An 18,740-nucleotide genomic window follows, 5' to 3' on the forward strand; every position below is an offset into this window, starting at 1 on the left:
AGGTTTTTGATAACATGTTCAATTTCTTTCTTAGATGTATGGGAATTCACATTTTCCATTTCATCTTGTGTGAGTTTAGTATGTTATGTTTTTCAAAAAAGTGTACCTTTGATCTAAGTTGCCAAATTTATTGGCTTAAGTCGTTCATAATAGTTCCTTATTATCCTTTTGATGTCTGCGGAGTCTGTAGTGATATATCTCGTTTCATTTGTGATATTGGCAATTTGTGTTTTTTCTGTTTCTTTCTTATCAGTCTTTCTAGGGAGTTGTCAGTCTTTTCAAAGAATCAGCTTTTGGCATTTTCTCTATTTCATTCATTTTGTTCTTATTATTTCCCTCCTTCTACTGAATTCAAGTTTAATTTGCTTGTCTTTTTATAGCTTCTTCAGGTAGAAAACTCAGACGATTCGTTTTTATGCCCTTCTTTGTAATGTAAGGCTGTAAAGCTATCCATTTCCCTCTAAGCACTGCTTTAGTTGCATCCCAGAAACTCTGATATGTGGTGTCTTCATTATCAATTCAAGATATTTTCCGATTTCCTTTGTGGTTTATTCTTTGACCTATGGGTTATTTCAGAAGTGTGTTTTTAAATTTCTAAGTATTTTGGGTTTTTTTCTAGATATCTTATTGATTCTCAATTTTATTTCACTGTGATCAGAGTATATACATGCTCTGTAAAAGTTAAGTCTTTTGAAATACTCTGAGACTTTTTTTATGGCCCCAGAGTATGGCTCATGTTAGTGAATATCCCATGTGCATTTGGAAAGAATGTGCAAATTTTGGTTGTAGTGTTCTATAAATATCGCATCAGTGTGGTTGATAGTGTCATTCAGTTCTATATCCTTATTGATATTTTTGTTTAGTTCTTCTATCAAAATTACTGAGAAGGGTTTTAAAGCACCAGTTATGATGGTTTGTCTGTTTTCCCCTTTCATTCTGGTAGTGTTTGATGTGTGTCTTTTAAAGTTGTATTATTAGGTGCACACGCATCTATAATGATTATGTCTTCCTGATAAATTGATTGTTTTGTCATTAAATTTCCCTCTTTATCTCTGCTGATACTCCTTGTCTTGCAGTCTGTTTTGTCTATTATAACCACAGCAGCTGTCTTCTGGCTGTGTGATACGTCGTTTTCCATCCTCTTGTGTTTTCCACAAGGAACCCTGGTGGTGCAGTGGTTAAGCACTTGACTGCTAACCTAAAGATTAGCAATTCGAACCCACCAGTCGCTTCACTGGAGAAAGATGTGGCAGTCTGCTTCTGTAAAGATTACAGCCTTGTAAACGCTATGGGGCAGTTCTATTCTGTCCTACAGGGTCTCTGTGAGTTGGAATCGACTCGATGGCAACTTTTTTTTTTTAACGATATTTTCCAACCCTATTGCTTCTTGAAATATGAATTCCATGTGTTACTATCGGTTTTATAAAGTACTCTCATAGACGCACACTGTCTGAAATGCTGTAGATATAATTTTTATGTAATTTACTATCAGATATCATACTAGGGAGTAACTAAAGTAGCCATTCATTTGGTAAATATGTATTAGCTGCCGGAGTTTTTCATGGCACTTAAACACTGTACCAGAACCATCTCGCGGGACACTCATTCCTAATGTGCTTTTCATTGTATGTTGTTGTTGGCTCCCATCAAGTCAATTTCGACTCATAATGACCCCATGTGACAGAGTAAAACTGTCCCACAGGGTTTCCTAAGCTGTAATCTGTAGGGAAGCAGAACGCCACGTCTTTCTCCCGCAGAGCCACAGGGTGGGTTCAAACCATCAACCTTTTGGTTAGACAGACCTAGCACTTAATTGTTGTGCCCCCAGGACTCCTTCTTCATCATATGAACTCCCTAAAATGACCTGTCCATTGTGCTCAAATGCCTGTCGTAAGTTATAAGGGCTACACCTAGCCCTGGGGCTTCTAGGATTTGAGGAATGGATTTTATTCGTGACTTCATGAGCTTCAGTGGTACCACCTTTGTCATTTCACAGCAAAGAGTTGGGATCATTTTAGCTTGTCTTTAAATGTTGGCAGCTCCATCCTCCTAATAATTTTAGTTGCCCTTTCTGGCCTTCCCCTGTCCTGTCATGTTGGTGAGACGGGGGCCACAAGAACTACATCCTGGATGAAAGGCCTGTGTTCCTCATGGTTTTGAAGCCAGACAGTGTCATTTTTCTAACCACCTTCCAAAACCATGTCACTTTAACAGACGCAGCTTATATAGACCCGGGGTCAGCAGCTGTGGCCCGTGGGCCTTATCTGGCCCACCACTTGATTTTGTAAATAAAGTTTTATTGGAACAAGATCATTAGTTTATGTATTAGCAGTGGCTTCTTTTGCACTACAACAGCAAAGTCTAGTAGTTTTAATAGAAACCATATGGACCCATTGTTGTTAATTGCCGTCAAGTCGATTCCAACTCATGGTGACCCGAAGTGTACAGAGAAAACTGTACTCCATACGGTTTTCAAGGCTGTGACCTTTTGGAAGCAGATCACCAGGCCTTACTTCTGAGGCACCTCTGGGTGGGTTTGAACCGCCAACCTTTCAGTTAGTAGTCCAGTGCTTAACCATTTGTGCCACCCAGGAACTCTGTCCATATGGACCACCAACCTAAAATATTTACTTTACTCTGAGCCTTTACCAGAAATGTTTGCTGAGCCCTGGTCTACACAATAGAAGTTAAACAGTGTGATAAACATAGCTAGCACATGGTAAACAGTGTGTTGAACTAGCGAGCATGTTAACATGAAAACTCCGTGTGATGTTGAATAGCTTGCATTCTGGATGGTGCCATCTGGCCACGGTGAGCAGAACATGGTCTGTCTATCCCCAACACTTCCCTGGACCCTCCTTATTTAAATAAGACTGAGACTTTGGAGCAAAATTATTTCTGCCTGTGAAACAAGGAACTGATCTCAGCCAAGTAGCTTTCTAGCTTTATCATTCATGGATTCTTTTCACAAAGCATCCTAGTCACATTATTTCCTCCTAGGATCACTGCCCTCATCCTGTTCGTGGCTTCAGACAGGAACAAAGTGGTATACGGTGTGCAAATGGCCAATTTAAACCTTTAGAGAAAACTCTTTAAAACAGACTTCGATTAAGAAACTCCCGACAGAGTGATCCCAATGGTCAGTTCTGTCAAGAAGCGAAAGTTGGAGATCCGGGAAACATGATTGGAAATGCACAATCTCCTCTTTTGGAAGAGAAAAAGAGTGTAGGAGCTATCAGGCTAAGGCTTCATTTAATGCTCAGCCACCTCCGCGTGGCTCTGGGGACATCTAGTGGTTGACAAGAACTGAGTCATGCACATACGGGACAAGCATGTGCTGGTGGACCTCGGGGGTACCAAAGGCATTGAGGAGGAGAAGGATAGGGGGCTCAGGGAATATCTGCCTTCGATAAAGATGGGATTAAAGCAACACACTCGGATTCAAACACACACACACCTCTTTCTGCTTTCCTTGGGCAAATTATTTTAATCTGTTATCAGGTTTTTTTTTACATTAAACAAAAAGACTTTTTCTCCTCTTTCATTTATTCTTGGTGGGAACTTTGGAGCGATAGACGAACATATAAAAAATCCAGCAGGTGTCTATTGAGTTCCGACTCTGTGCTGGGCACTGTGCCAACCACATGTGTGATGTGTGCTGAACAGTTCAGTCCTCACCGAGCCCACTAGAGGCAGCAGCCAGGGAGATTCTACACATGAAGAAGCCACCTCCCTTCTCAAGTCCGTCTATTTAACTGCTGCTCAAATGCTCAAGGTCACCAGCTGCTTATTTAAAAGTGAAGACAGTTTGATCCAACCACTTCATTCTGGTTCAAACCCCTGCTGAGAATTTGCATTTCTAACAAGTTCCCAGGAGATGCTAATGCTGCTGGTTAGGGACCAATTCTGAGAACCACTAGTAGAGGCCAACCAAACCAAACCAAACCCCCTGATGCATAGTGACCCTATAGGACGGAGTAGAACTGCTCCATAGGGTTTCCAAGGCTGTAAACCTACAGAAGCAGACTGCCACATCTTTCTCCCACAGAGTGGCTAGTGTGTTCGAACTGCCGACCTTCGGTTAGCAGCTGAGTGTTCAACCACTGCACCACCAGATCTCCGCTAGTAGTGCAGTGGTTCTCAAATTTTATTATACATAAGAATCACCTGAGGATCTTGTTAAAATGCAGACTCTGATTCACTGTAGCTGGAGTAGAAATGCAAATTCTCAGCAGGGGTTTGAACCGGAACAAACTGGTTCAAAGCCTTGGGTTGATCTTTACTAGTTTCATGGAATGAATTTGTATCATCTGCCACTTTGTGTTGATACTGAGTCTTTTTGTCTAGAATTTTTTTTAACTACCTGCTTGAAGGATTTATGTATCTGACAGCAAAGAACTATATTTTGCTCCTTTCTTATAGGCAATGAGCAATGTGAAGAGACACCGTTCTTATTACCTGCTAAAATTTCTGAGGACTTCTCTGGAGCCAGGAATGAGATGTGTAGTGTAGTGTCCCCACGGAAGATCTTTCTCCCCCAAGGGCATTGGTTTTCAACCGGGGGCAGGTCTGCCCCCCAGGAGACATTTGACAGTATCTAAAGATATTTTTGATTGTCACAACTAGGGGTCAGGGATGCTACAGGCGTCAAGTGGGTGGAGAGCAGGGATGCTGCTCAGCACCCTGCAGTGCACAGGACGGCCCCACCCCAGAGAAGGATCCAGCCCCAAATGTCATCAATGCCGAGGGGGAAAACCCTGCCCTGGGAGAATGCATTTGTAATTTGCGGTCACGCAGCTCCCCTAATTACAAGCATTCGTCAGGAGTTTTCAGTTTGCTGGATAAACAAGTAAATGATTCAGCAGCAGGCCCTTCAAAAGGGTTTAACCTGGTCAGACCGGAAAAGGGGGAAGCTGGTGTCCCCGGCCTTCTGTTGAGGAAGGACTGTGTGTGTGTGATCATGGTCATTGCCAGAGCCTTTTGTTGTTGTTTTATATTTGGAAACCCATTCTCTGACCCCCCTTTTTCTATAGACTAATTGTGCAGCTTTTTCACCCCATCTGCCTTCCCCGGTATCACCAGTGTTTTTGCACGTAAACTTTGAAGAATGTTGGTAACTTGTACTTGCCTGGGTGGTACAAATGGTTAAGCGTTCAGCAGCTAACCGAAAGATGGGAGGTTCAGATCCACCCAGAGGTGCGTCAGGAGGAAGGCCTGGTGATCTGCTTCCCGAACACCAGCCATCGAAAACCCTGTGGAGCAGAGTTCTCCCCCGACACACGCAGGGTCGCCGTGAGTCAGCAGCGACGTGGCGGCAACCGGTCTAGCACTTGCCTGTCTTTGTACTTGTCTGCATTTTCCTCCCTGGGCTGCGTGATTTCCACCCCGCCCACTCAATCTCTCTCTGCCTTTCTTTAGAGCTGAGCATGCAGAATTCAGAGAGCGGATCCGAGTCGCCAGCTTCTGTGGCTTTGCGTCCATCGGCGGCAGCCCCAGCACCCGGGGCCCAGCCCGTGCCCGCCTCGCCGCAGGTAACAGAACAGCCCAGCTCTGCCGCCCAGGTGCTTCCAGGGGAGATCCAGTCCACCCACACTGCCGACTCACTCATTCTGGTGTTAAAACACACTGGAATCAGTATGTTTGTCTGAATTGACTTATCGCTCCCAAGACAGCTGCTATGGAAGTAGCCGCGCCTTTGTTATTTGGCTTTCTCATTATTTGTTAAATCTAAGTCCCACCCAGGAAAACATGATCTGCACTGGAAAAGAGGCTGCTCTGCTGAATCCAGCTTAGTTTATGCTGATTTTGTGTGGGTGCGTGTCTGTGTGTCTGTGTGAGAGAGACAGAGATAAAAATATATAGAACAAAACATGTGCCATTCTAGTATTTGTTACATAAACAGTTCAGTGACATTAATTACGTTCATCATGTGCAAACATCACCACTCTCTGTTTCCAAATTTTTCCATCCATCCTTATCTTTTCATGGATGTTTTCTCTTACCTTGGAAGTTGCCCTGTAACACAGGAATACATTATGGATAAGACAAGAAATAAGTTAGAATTTTTCGTGTTTGGTGCAAAATGAGTGTCTGGTGGCACAGTCGTTAAAGTGCTCAGCTGCGAACCAAAAGTCGGTGGTTTGAACCCACCAGCTGCTCTGCGGGAAAAAGATGTGCCAGTCTGCTTCTGTAAAGATTATAGGCTTGGAAACCCTGTGAGGCAGTTCTTCTCTGTCCTGCAGGGTCACTAGGAGCTGGAATTGACTCGACGGCAACCAGTTTGGTTTTTGAGGTTTATTTTCTGCTGTCTGTCTCCTTTATGTTTTACTGTAACTCATGGTAGATATCCAGAAGTAGAGAGAGCCGGAATGTAAGGATTCTCTCTCTGCAAATTTTAAAGAACATTTTCATTCTAATGCTAGATTCAATTTCACACCCCAAACCACCCAGTGCCATCATTTCCAAGGAGCAGCTGGTGGATTTGAACTGCCAACCTTTTGGTTAGCAGCCGAACTCTTAACCACTCCACTGCCAGCAGCATTCTAAAAATTAGGAGCACAGCGAAAAGACATTCATGAAGGGAAAACAACATAGTTTAGCAAACGCAAAAAGGCAGGCAGAGAAACAGTTTAGGTTCTGGGGGGGCACAAAAAGCTTTGCACTCGACTGTTAACCTAAAGAAGGAGTCCTGGACGTGAAGTGGTGAAAGCACTCAGCTGCTAGCAAGAAGGCCGGTGGTTCAAACCCACGGGAGAAAAGACCCAGGGACTTACTCTCAGAAACATTACAGACTAGGAAACACTATGCAGTTCCATTCTATCCTCCAGGGTCAGTATGAGTCGGCATCAATTCAAGGGCACACAACAACACCTAACCTAAAGGTTGGTGGTTTGCACCCACCCAGCGGCGCTGTGGAAGAAAGGCCTGGCGATCTGCTTCTGTAAAGATTATAGCCAAGAAAACCTTATGGAGCAGTTTTACTCTGTAACACATGGGGTCGCCATGGGTCAGAATTGACTTGACGGCAGTGGGTTAGAAACAACTCAATTTTAGAATGTGCAGTTGTACAACTTTAGCTTTTATTTCTTTCAAATATGGCAGCGGGGGCGGTGGGGGCTGTCTCAGACGTCCTTCTGAGGGTGCCAAGAGTGAATGATCAGACTTGGTCTTCCCGCCAGCAAGTCCTGGCCTCGCTGAACTTGTCCGAGCCAGCCCTCCTGCCTGCTGCTCCCTCGGTCCTTCTCCCAAGCCCCTCTCTCGGGCACCTACTGGGCCTGGGTGGGCTCCGTGTCCCTCTCCAGCAGTCACTGCAGGACTGGTCCCAGTGTCTCTGCCAAGACCATTGCGTCCACCCCAGGTCCCCCCCTGTCAGGGGCCCTACCAGGCTTCCATCCCCGCTGCAGGTGCTCCCAGCTCCCACCCTCCCTGGCAGCCTCCCGCCGCCCTTCCTCTCCCTCCTCCTCCTCCCCCAGGCACGCACCGTCTGCTCCCCACGCTGAGCCCCCTTCCCGCCAGTCCTCACCCAGCTCCCAGGGAGACAGCCTTCCCCACCAGCTCCAGCCCTCTTGTCCGCAGACCCGCGGAACTGTCTGCACTGGGAGCGCTCAGTCTGGCGGGCCAGGTCCTTCGCAGAAAGCGGTGGGCTCGCTCACTCGGGCCATAGTGGGCCCTTGCCCAGCCCCACACAGTCCACAGAACATTGCGCGGCAGCGGTGGAAATGGTCTGTGTCTGCGCTGGCCCACACAGGAGCCCCCGCCGCCCGGGGCCCTGGGGCGCTTGAAATGTGGCCGGTGGCGTGAGGAACTGGATTTTAGAATTTACTTGGATCTAATTAAATTGAAACTGCCACGTGGCTATACACCTAGTGGCTACGGTATTAGACACAAATACAAACGTATAAAGATACCTCATAAAGTCCAGTTACAAATGTGAATCCTTAAGATTCCCATTTATCTCTATGTATTTATTGATCTCTTTATTTAGTTTTCATTGAGGTAACATTCATATAACATAAAATTCACTGTTTTAAAGTGTACACTTCAGTAGCATTCAGTACATTCACAAAGTCGTGTGACCGTCACCACTGTCTAGTTCCAGAACATTCTCCTCACCCCAAAAGGAAAAGCCCGTGCCATTAAGTAATGGCTCCCCACCCTCCTTTCCCTCCAGCCCCTGGAACCGCTAATCTGCTTTCTGTCTCCATGCATGTGCCTAGTCTAGTATTTCATATAAGTGAGGACATACACTATTTGTCCTTTTCTGTCTGGGATCTGTCACTCAGCATAACATTTTCAAGGTTCATCCACGTGGTAGTATGTATCACTTCATTCCTTCTTACGGCCGAGTAATATTCCATTGTATGGATGGGTCCCATGTTGTTGATCCATCATCCTATTTGTTTTTGTACCATCTGCATTATTTCTATCGCCGGTTGTGGCTCAGGGGAGGCTGGACCCCTGTTGGAGTCTCTTAGCGCCCAGTGTCCCCCTCAGCTGGCACGTAGATGCCCGTTTGCTGGTGTCGTTAATACTCGTGTTTTAATTAATTGCATTCCTTGAACACTAGAGGGCAGTGTAGAGGTGTGGTGGGAGTTGCGGTTTGCGAACTCAGAGTTGCTAAGAAAATGAAACATTGCAAAAGTCACCACTGTTTTTGGGTGCTGTCGAGTTGATTCCGACTCATAGTGACCCCATGTGACAGAGCAGAGCTGCCCCGCAGGGTTTCCTAGGCTGTAATCTTTACAGGAGCCGATCACCAGGTCTTTTCTCCTGCAGAGCCGCTGGGTGGGCTGGAACTGTTGACCTTTTGGTCAACAGGCAAGCACTTAACCAAGGTGCCACCAGAGCTCCTTAGATCACCACTACCAGGGACGTTTAGGGACCACGTCGGAAAATCACAGGATCACAGTTGATGCCTTCCAAAGCCCCAGCTTTCAGTAAACAAACAGCCCTTCTGTTCCTCTCTTGACTTTGGGGTATATTTCAATCCTTCACATTTTCATAGCTTTTGCAGGCAGTCGGTTCCCCAAGAAAACTAACCAGGCTGCCCTGTGAGGACTGACTTGTGAGACCAGACAGGGGGGTGGGACCAAAGAACAAGAGATGTGGAGGCAGAAAACCTGGATCAAGTCCGGATGCTTGAAGTCCGTATTCTGAGGCTGTAAGGTGGGACTTAGCCACTCTGGATACCATTTTCCCTAGTGTGTAAAATGGGTACACGTCTCATGTGGACTGGAAAACCTGGGGTGCTGTAGAGTGCTCGTCCAGGGGGAGGTGGTGTGGACGACCTTCCAGATGGTTCTTCTCCTCACGAACCTTTCCCCTCGTGCCGGAGATACCTTGCAGACAAGACTACTGAGGAAAAGCTACCTGGGGGCAGGCGGGGGCACACGTGCTTGTGTGTGTGTGAGTGTGTGTGTCTCCGTGTGTGTGTCTGTGAGTCTGTGTGTGTGTGAGTGTGTGTGTGGGTTCATCTGTGTGAGTCCATGTATGTGTGAGTCTGCGTGTCTGTGTGAGTCTGTGAGTGTGTGTTAGCCTGTGTGTACACAGTGCATGAGGTGAGTATATGTGTGCACGCTTGTGTACATGGATGTGTGTTGTGCACGGGTGCAGTGAGTCCATGAGCGTGCACATGCCTGTTTGTCTGCCCTTTGACAAAGCAACAGTGCAGTAGGCAAGCAGTGGCTTTGGTTGTAACCTCTGTGTGTTTACCGAACGATCCCTGACTTGTAAATGTCCTTCTTGTCCCTTCCCTTCCAGCGGGTGTTGGTCCAGGCAGCCGGCTCCGCTCCCAAAGGGGCCCAGATGCAGCCGATTTCCCTTCCCAGAGTGCAGCAGGTGCCACAGCAGGTAAGGACAGCTCCGCCGACTCGGAGCTTGGAGCTCGGCTGTTGTTGTTAGGTGCCAGCGCGTCGATACCAGCTCGTAGCCACCCCATGTCACAGAGTAGAACTACTCCATAGGGTTTGTTTTTTTTAATAATTTATTTTATTTATTTTTTGTTGTTGTTGAGAATATACACAGCAGAACACACACCAATCCAACAATTTCTGCTTGTGCAATTCAGTGACATTGATTACATTCTTCAAGTTGTGCAATCATTCTCACCCCCCTTTTCTGAATTGTTCTTCCTCCATTAACATAAACTCACTAAGTTTCCTTCTACTCTTTCCGTGGGGTTTTCTTGGCTGCAGTCTTTACAGGAGCAGATCGACAGGTCTTTCTCCCGAGGAGACTCTGGGTGGGTTTGAACCACTAGTCTTTCAGTTAGCAGTCAAGCACTTAACCATTTGTGCCACCCGGGCTCCCTGTAGGAACGCAGCTAGCATTTAGCAATCCAGAATGGTCCCTTAGCACATCCTTCTTTGTCGTTGCTGCTGCTTTTTGTTTGATAGCTTCAGTTGCTTGCCCAGAAGGTCCTTCTGGCAGCTATGCAAAAAAATTAAAAAAAACTTTTACTGCAGATAGTTTTGTAGTAAGCCAAGAAAGCTGATGGTCTTTCATTGGTTCATGAATTCTGTAAGCGTTTGGTGAGCAGGCAAACACCCAGCGGCACTGGGCAGAAGCACGCCAGCCAGCCAGGGTTTCCGGATCAGGGGTACGAGGAGCTTCCTGGGGAGACAAGCCCACACGCAAGCGAGTACTGCACCCTTAGATGAGCACCTCCCCTGAAATTCAATTACTGGAGCATACAGCTTGAACGCTTGCGCTAACCTGCCAAATAATAACACCGATCATCAATTTAAATATAGTCGGCATGATCTGTAACAGTCATCCACAAGCCTTCTTCTATAAAAGGCCAGAAAGTAAATATTTTTGGCTTTGCGGCCCCGACGGGCTCTGTCACAACCACTCAGCTCTGCCGTCGGACTGTGAAAGCAGCCACGGATAATGAGTAATGAGTGGGCATGGCTGTGTGCCAATAAAACTTTATTTATAAAAATGGTGGGCCAGAGTTCACGGATCCCTGCTGTGTAAGATGCTGTTAAAATTACTCCAGGCTCCTGCCAAAAGGAACTAAAGCATCGTATAGAGATGTTCAAGACCAGAGAATGGGTCTCTCTCTTCAAGGGGCTCCTGCCTAGATTGGTAGCGAGTTTAGAGACGCTTCTCCGGCGACTGCGTCAATAAGAACTGGGAAGATTTGCGGGGTTATAGAAAGCAAAGGCTCGGGCAGGCCCAGCAGGGAACCCGGCCTTCAGGCCAGGGCCCAAATGTTACTGCCTCACTCATCTGTCCAGGTGACATCATTGAGGGAGGAGAGACATAGACCAATGTGTGACTCCAGAAGCTTCCCAACCCTCAGTGGCTGGGCCTGTTCCAGATCTCTCTCTCTCTCAGTGTCTCTGACCTACTGGGTGACTCTGCATGTCACCTGGCCCCCTGGGCTTTGATTTCTTCCCCTGGGGACACCACCCCACATTTCTAGAACTTTCTCCTGGCATGCTTGTTATTCCAGGGACTTGTGCATTTTGCAAGTGTAAACCATGGCTGGGTATCCTAGCATGTGGGCATCAGCCCTGTCCTGCATCCCCAAGTAATGGCTTTCAGGGGTGGCCATGGTGAGACATGGGCATAGTCAACACGTTGGCCCTCAATTTCCTCACTCTAAAATTAGGCTGAATTGAGCATCCATTAAGATCCTCTCAGCTAGGAAGAAGGAGAGTCAGGAATTGGAGGAGGAAATGGAATGTATGGCTGATTGCTTCCATGAACAACTGCCTCTTTTGCCATAAGACCAGAAGAACTGAATGGTGCCTGGCTGCTCTTATGAACATTTTGATCAAAGATTCTGTAGAAGAATCCTGATCAAAAGGGTGGAAAATGTAGAGAACAGAATTTCAAATACTCAAAGAATCCAGACTTTCTGGAGCCACTGAGGTGGGACGAACCCCCAAAACTATTACCCAGAGATAATCTTTAAACCTTAAACCAAAATTATCCCCTGAAGTCTTCTTCAAACAAAAGTTCAGCTTAATTGTCTGCCTTGAGCATTGTGTTCTTTTAAGGAACTATCTATATGAGATCAAATTGATAATAGCAACTCGAAAGGTCAGATAGGAAGCTTAGGGGGCAGTGAGTTCATGTTAATGGGGGAGGAACAATTCAGAAAAGGAAGGTGAGGGTGGTTGCACAATGCTAAGAGTGTAATCAATGTCACTGAATTATACTTGTAGTAAGTGTTGAACTGGTGTATGTTTTGCTGTGTATACTCTCAACAACAACAACAAAAATAAACAAATTATTTTTAAAAAACAAAAAAGACTTTCTCTGCTGTGAGATGCTGAGGTTCTGCACACAGAGTGCTGGCCTTCCACCACGAGGGCCAGCATCCCCGGGGTCATTCGCTGGGGCAGTCAACTGACTTTCCCACGAGGTCAGGCAGGAGGGTGTGGGATTCTTCCCCTTGCCCCCCTTTCTCCATCTCCCCACTCCAGACACCACACTGCCTTCACCTCTGCTCAGACCTTCACCCCAATGTGTAACTCCAGGACCCCTGTCTCTGCCAGGGAAGGGGCACCAGGGCCTCCCAAAGAAAGCACCGGGGGGCCACGTGGAGGAAAATAGCTTGACCCCTCCGCCCTGGTAGGGGCGGTTCGCCCTCCAAGGGCCTGGTTCTGTCCTCGACTTGGGCTTCCTGTCCAACAGCGTTGGCGCTTCTGCCCTGGGGGCTTCAGGCCCTTCTCCCTGTGGGGTGTGACCGTGGCGAGTCCACGCAGAGCAGGCAGGCCACGGGGAGCTTGTGAGCTGTCAGCTGGCTCTTCCCCACCGCTCCCTGGACCGCTAGACCCACTTAGGACAGGAGCCGTCATTGTTTCCTGCCCCCAGGGAACAGATGGCAGCAGGGACAGCAAGACTCTGGCTCAGTCACAGTTCTGTTACAATTTGGGCTCGTGTGGAACGGGTAGTCTTTACTGTCTCAGCTGATAAGTGAAAAGTCAGCAGTTCAAACCCAGCGGCTCCATGGAAGAAAGACCTGGCAATCTGCTCCCGTAATGATTACAGCCTAGAAAACCCTACAGAGCAGTTCTGCTCCGTACTGTAGGGTCACTATGAGTCAGAATCGACTCGGTGTCACACAGCCACAGCGACACTGCCTCTCCTGGTTTCTTTCTGGAAGGGCTGACTGTGGGCGGGAAAACTATAATTTCCTTCTGACTGGATGTACATAGAGGGCAGTGTAAGATATTTTGGCTTAAACGATCTGGAAAGATGCCACGAGGAAATGACTGCCAGTGACGCGGAACGTGTGATGTTGTTGCAGGTGCAGCCCATGCAGCACGTCTACCCAGCCCAGGTGCAGTACGTGGAGGGGGGAGACGCCGTCTACACGAATGGAGCCATGTACGAGTTCTTTCTCCCTCTCCCCTTCTTTTACGACTCTTCCACCTCTTTCTGTTTGGGGCTGTGTTTGACCAAATTCTTCTCCTTTATCATTCTGATGGGTGTCCCCTGGTGGTGCAAACAGTTAACGCACTCGGCTGCCAACCAACAGGTTGGAGGTTCGAGTCTGCTCAGAGGTGCCTCGGAAGAAAGCCCTGGCAGTCTACTTCTGAAACATCAGCCACTGGAAACCCTACAGAGCACAGTTCTACTCTGGTACACCTGGGGTCGCCATGAGTGGGCGTCAGCTCGAGGGCCGCTGGTAGTGGTTTAGTTCTCCGTGGTTTTATCCCAGGTGCAGATTTGTGTAACCAGCCCCACATTCAAGATGCAGAAGTGCCCATGTCTACGAAGGAGCTCCCACACGTGATCCCTTTATTCACTCTTAGAGTTTTGAGAGGATCGTTTTTCGGTTAGCCAGCATATGAGCCTGAATACTTCCAGAGATGATAGTTTGGAACGTTACGTTGCGTGGGAATTTCATATACCGTGTTCCCATATGTCACCAGGCTCCAGTTTTCCCAGGAAGTTTGACTGGATTCCTTCAAAACTAAGAGAAGGCGCTTAAAGTGGACAGGGTCCCACAGTGACCTCTCTTTCTGACAGACGCACGGCCTATACCTACAACCCCGAGCCCCAGATGTACGCCCCCAGCAGCGCCGCGTCCTACTTCGAGGCCCCGGGTGGCACCCAGGTGACTGTGGCGGCCTCATCCCCGCCGGCAGTCCCCTCCCACAGCATGGTGGGCATCGCCATGGACGCCACAGGAAGCCCCATCATCTCCAGCGCGGGCGCCTATCTCATCCATGGGGGGATAGACAGCACGAGGCCCTCCCTGGCCCACACGTCCAGGTCGTCACCAGCCACGGTATGTAGGAGGGCCCACCCAGGGACCAGAGGGGTAGACCATGGTAGACTCACTGCAGCAGCCGGGTCAGTGAGTAAGGGGCAGCTGGAGGAGAGGGCTGTCTGCTGTGGGTCCAGGCGGCTCTGAGCTGGAGTCCTGCCAGCCTCAGAAAGGCCACGCGACCCGTGGCACGGCTCTCAACCTCTTTGAACCTCAGCTTCCCCCTTGGTAAAAAGAGGAGGATAAATCATATGTCACGGGCTGTTGTGAATTTTGAATATGAGTGAAACACCCCTAACAGTGGACGATGCTGCTTCTGCTGCTCTTGTGTTAACAGTGTGTTTATCAACCTCACAGAGGCTCGGATCGGTCCATCTGTATATAAAAAGCTGGGCTGAATTAAACAAGAGGAAGTTCTCCTTCAGAACTATACCCACTTCTTCTCAGCATGCTCCTATCCAAAATAATGACTTACCCACTTTAAAAAGTTATCTGCTTTGAAAACTCTGTTTTCCATGTTTGCTTTTATTTTTTGAAACAACGTAGAGTAAAATGAACTCTTTTTGGCATACAGTCCTATGACTTTTAACATATGTGTAGATTTGTGGGACCAGCACCACAGTCAAGAATGAGAATTCCATCACCCAAAAGCCCCTCTTGGTATTTCTCTGTGGGCATAATCTCCCCCCACCCATGAACCCTGGCAACCACCCATCTGTTCTCCATCATGATAATTTTGTCTTCTCGGAAATGTCAGATAAATGGATTCATACAGCATGTAACCTTTTGATATTCGCTTCTTTCACTCAGTATAGTGCCTCTGAGATCCATCCGAGTTGTTGCATGAATCAATAGTTCATTCATTTTTGTTGCTGAGTAGTATTCCGTTGTACTACAATTTGCTGATCCAGTCACCAGTTGAGGGGTATTTGGGTTGTTTCCAGTTTGGGGCAGTTATCAATCTGCTGTAAACATTCACAGACAGGTTTTTGTAGGGATGTATGTTTTGCCTTCTTGGGTAAATATCTACAAGTGGGATTGCTGGCTCATTTGGTAAGTGTATGTTTAACATCATAAAAAATCACCAAACAGTTATCCCTAGTGGTTGTACCATCTTGCATTCCCTCCGGCAGTGTAGGAGAGTTCCAGTTGCTCCATTTCATCATTGTCAACAGTTGGTATTGTCAGTATTTTTTATTTTAGTCATTCTAATAGGTGTGTAGCAGTTCCTCCTGATGGTTTAAATTTGATTTTCCTTTATAGCTAATGATGCTAAGCAGCTTTTAGTCTGCTTATTTGCCTTCCACATATGTTCTTTGGTGAAGTTCAAGTCATTTGCCTATTTCTTAACTGGGTTTTTTGTTTCTTACTGTTGAGTTTTGACAATTCTTTATATAGTCTGGATACAAGTCCTCTGTCAGATATGTGATTTTCAAACATTTCCTCCAAGTGTTTTCAGAGTGTCTTTTGATTCTCTTAAGAGTGTCTTTTGCAAAGAAAAAAAGTTTTATTTTGATTGAGTCCAATTTACAAATTTCTTCTTTGAATCATGCTTTCTGGTGTCACATTAAGAACTCTTTGCCTTTCCACAGGTTATGAAGATTTTACCCTATTTTTTCTTTTAAATGTTTTTAATTTTTATGTTTTACATTTAGATATGTTTTATCTTAAGTTAATTTTTGCATAAGGTGTGAGGTTTAGGTTAAGGTTTATTTTTTTGCACTTGAAACAACCAGTTGCTCCAGCATCATTTGTTAAAAAGACTATCCTTTCTCCGCTGGATTGCTTTGGCGCTTTGGTCAAAAATCAGTTGGCCATACGTATGGGTCTATTTCAGGACTTCTGTTCTGTCCTTTGATCTGTGTGTGTTTCCTTCTGCCAGTACCACACCGTCTTAATTACTGTAGCTTTATGTTGATGTTGTTAGTTGCCACTGAGTCGGCTCTGACTCATTGCGACTTGATGTCTAACAGAATGAAACGCTGCCTGGTCCTGTGCCATCTTCGTGACCATTGGTGTGTGTGAGCCCTTTGTTGCAGCTTTTGTGTCAATCCACCTCACTGAGGGTTTCCCTCATTTTCACTGACCCTCTACTTTACCAAACATGATGTCCTTGTCTAGCAATTGGTGTTTTCCTAGTGACATGTCCAAAGTAAGCGAGCCGAGGTCTTGCCATCCTCGCTTCTAAGGAGCATTCTGATTGTATTTCTTCTAAGACTGATTTGTTCATTCCCTTGCAGTCCAGAGTATATTCAATATTCTTTGCCAACACCACAGTTCGAATGCATCAGTTCTTCTTCTGACTTCCTTTTCATTTCATTTCATATATGCATGTGAAAGCTGGATAATGAAAAAGGGAGAAAAAAAACTAAAACTTAGAAGCACAGGGTTTTCAAGGCTGTGACGTTTCAGAAGCAGGGTGCCAGGCCTGTGTTCCAGGGCGCCTCTGGGTGGGTTCAAACCGCCAACCTTTTGGCTAATAGTCGAGAACTTAACAACCAATTGCGACATGCCGGGACTCCAAGGTGGCAGAGAAATATAGCTGTGGGCGCTCGCCTGATTGCCAAGCTTCAGATCAAAGGTCCAAAAGGGGCAGGGAAGGGATGTGTGTGTTTCTTCTCTTTAGTGTAGAGGTGGTGACTGCCCTCCGCCCCCTGGCCTCTGCCCTGGGCTGATGGGTCAGGAAGGTCCCTGCCCCCCAACCCTCCCAGGCACATGAAGGGGCAGTGAGGCGCATTTCCCGGGTTCCCTCGGTGTTTCTCAGGCCGGCCCTCACGGTCTTGGTCACCTCCACCCACCCACTGCCGTAGAGTTGATTCCGACTGACAGCAAACCCACGGGGTTTCCAAGGCTGTAAATCTCTACCGAAGCAGACTGTCACATCTTTCTCCTGCAGAGCCGCTGGTGGTTTCGAGCACTGACCATTCAGTTAGCAGTCGATCACTTTAACCACTGCCACCGGGGCTCCTTCCTTAGTTACCTAGTGCTGCTGAACTACAAACACCCCAGGTGGATTGCCTTAAAGAACACAAATTTATTTCCTCTCAGTTCTGGAGGGTAGGAGTCCAAATCAGGTCGTGGCTCTAGGGGGAGGTCCTTCCTTATCTATTTTAGCTTCTAGTAGCTGCGGCGACCCTTGGCGTTTCTGGGCTTGTAAATTCACCTGCATCCCTCGTCATCAGATAGCATCTATCTTCCCCCTGTGTGTATCTCTATGTCTATGCTTCTCTTTATATAAAACTCAGAAGTGATTAGGTTTAGGATCCACCCTACATTGGGTGGCGCAAATTGTTAAGCGCTCAACTAGTAGCCAAAAAGTTGACAATTCCAACCCACCCAGCGCACCTCGGAAGATGTTGTTGTTGTTAGGTGCCATCAAGTTGGTTCTAACTCATAGTGACCCTATGCACCACAGAACAAAATACTGCCCAATCCTGCGCCATCCTCACAATAGTTATTATGCTTGAGCCCATTGTTGCGGCCACTGTGTCAATCCATCTCATTGAGGGACTTCCTCTTTTTTGCTGACCCTCTACTTTACCAAGCATGATGTCCTTCTACAGGGACTGGTCCCTCCTGTTAACATGTTCAAAGTATGTAAGACGTAATCGCGCCATCCTTCCTTCTAAAGAGCATTCTGGTTGTACTTCTTCCAAGACATCTCAGAAGATAGGCCTGGAGATCTGCTTCCTAAAGGTTACAGTCTTGAAAACCTTATGGAGCAATTATACACTGCATACATGGGTCCATGAGCCGGAATTGACTTGACAGCAACTAACAACAACAACTACACTGGTGTGGTCTCAACTGATTGATTACATTCCATTCCATTGCATTATGGAAAGTCATTACATTAATTACATATGGAAGGTGATTACATTACATCCACAGGCACAGGGGTTAGGACTCCAACACATATTTTGGGAGGACACAATTCAGCCCCTCACACCAGCCTTCTAGTTGATCTTTCTTAAAGGTGACACTCACATCCCCTTTAACTTCCAGTAGGTTTAGCTAATGAGAAAAAGTAAAACAATGGCGGTACAAGAGGTAACAGGAGAAGCAGTAACCCTCTCACTCTTGACCTCAGCTCCAGGGAACCAGCTCAGCTGCCCCCTCTGAAATACACATTCGACCTGCTTTTCACAGAAGCAGCATTGAAGTCATTGCCTTCCTTTGATGTTTCTGGAAAGAAAGCGTGTACTCGGTGTTCGTTTCCTTCCCTGGCAGTTCTTTACCTGTGATGGTGGAGATGCAGCAGATTGGAAGTTTCCATTCTTAATGGACAAGTCTAGGTCACATCTGAGATGTACAGATGTGGTGTAGAGAGAGAGATTTAAAGAACTACTCACGTGATTGTGGGGGCTGGCAAGGATGAAATGTGTAGGCCAGGGCTTTGCTGACAGGATAGGCTGCCCAGGAAGCAAGTGTTGGCCGGCTGCGCTTGGAGGAGTCCCTGGTGGTGTAAATGGTTGAGCACTCAGCCACTAATTGCCAGGTTGGCGGTTCG

The 18,740-nt window shown here is 46.9% G+C and overlaps 1 protein-coding gene across 1 annotated transcript in view; it reads left to right on the forward strand.

The window, feature by feature from the left end:
• Positions 1-18,740, forward strand: part of RFX2 (regulatory factor X2) — a 104,135-nt gene that overhangs the window by 51,197 nt on the left and 34,198 nt on the right. The window contains exons 3-6 of the mRNA XM_023733089.1: positions 5,419-5,531; positions 9,760-9,849; positions 13,265-13,344; positions 13,990-14,251. Of these exons, the coding sequence (XP_023588857.1) occupies positions 5,419-5,531; positions 9,760-9,849; positions 13,265-13,344; positions 13,990-14,251 (545 nt within the window). The remainder of the gene's footprint in view (positions 1-5,418; positions 5,532-9,759; positions 9,850-13,264; positions 13,345-13,989; positions 14,252-18,740) is intronic.

Source organism: Trichechus manatus, unplaced genomic scaffold (assembly GCF_000243295.1).
Source record: "Trichechus manatus latirostris isolate Lorelei unplaced genomic scaffold, TriManLat1.0 scaffold00057, whole genome shotgun sequence".
In the NCBI taxonomy this organism is placed as follows: Eukaryota; Metazoa; Chordata; class Mammalia; order Sirenia; family Trichechidae; genus Trichechus; species Trichechus manatus.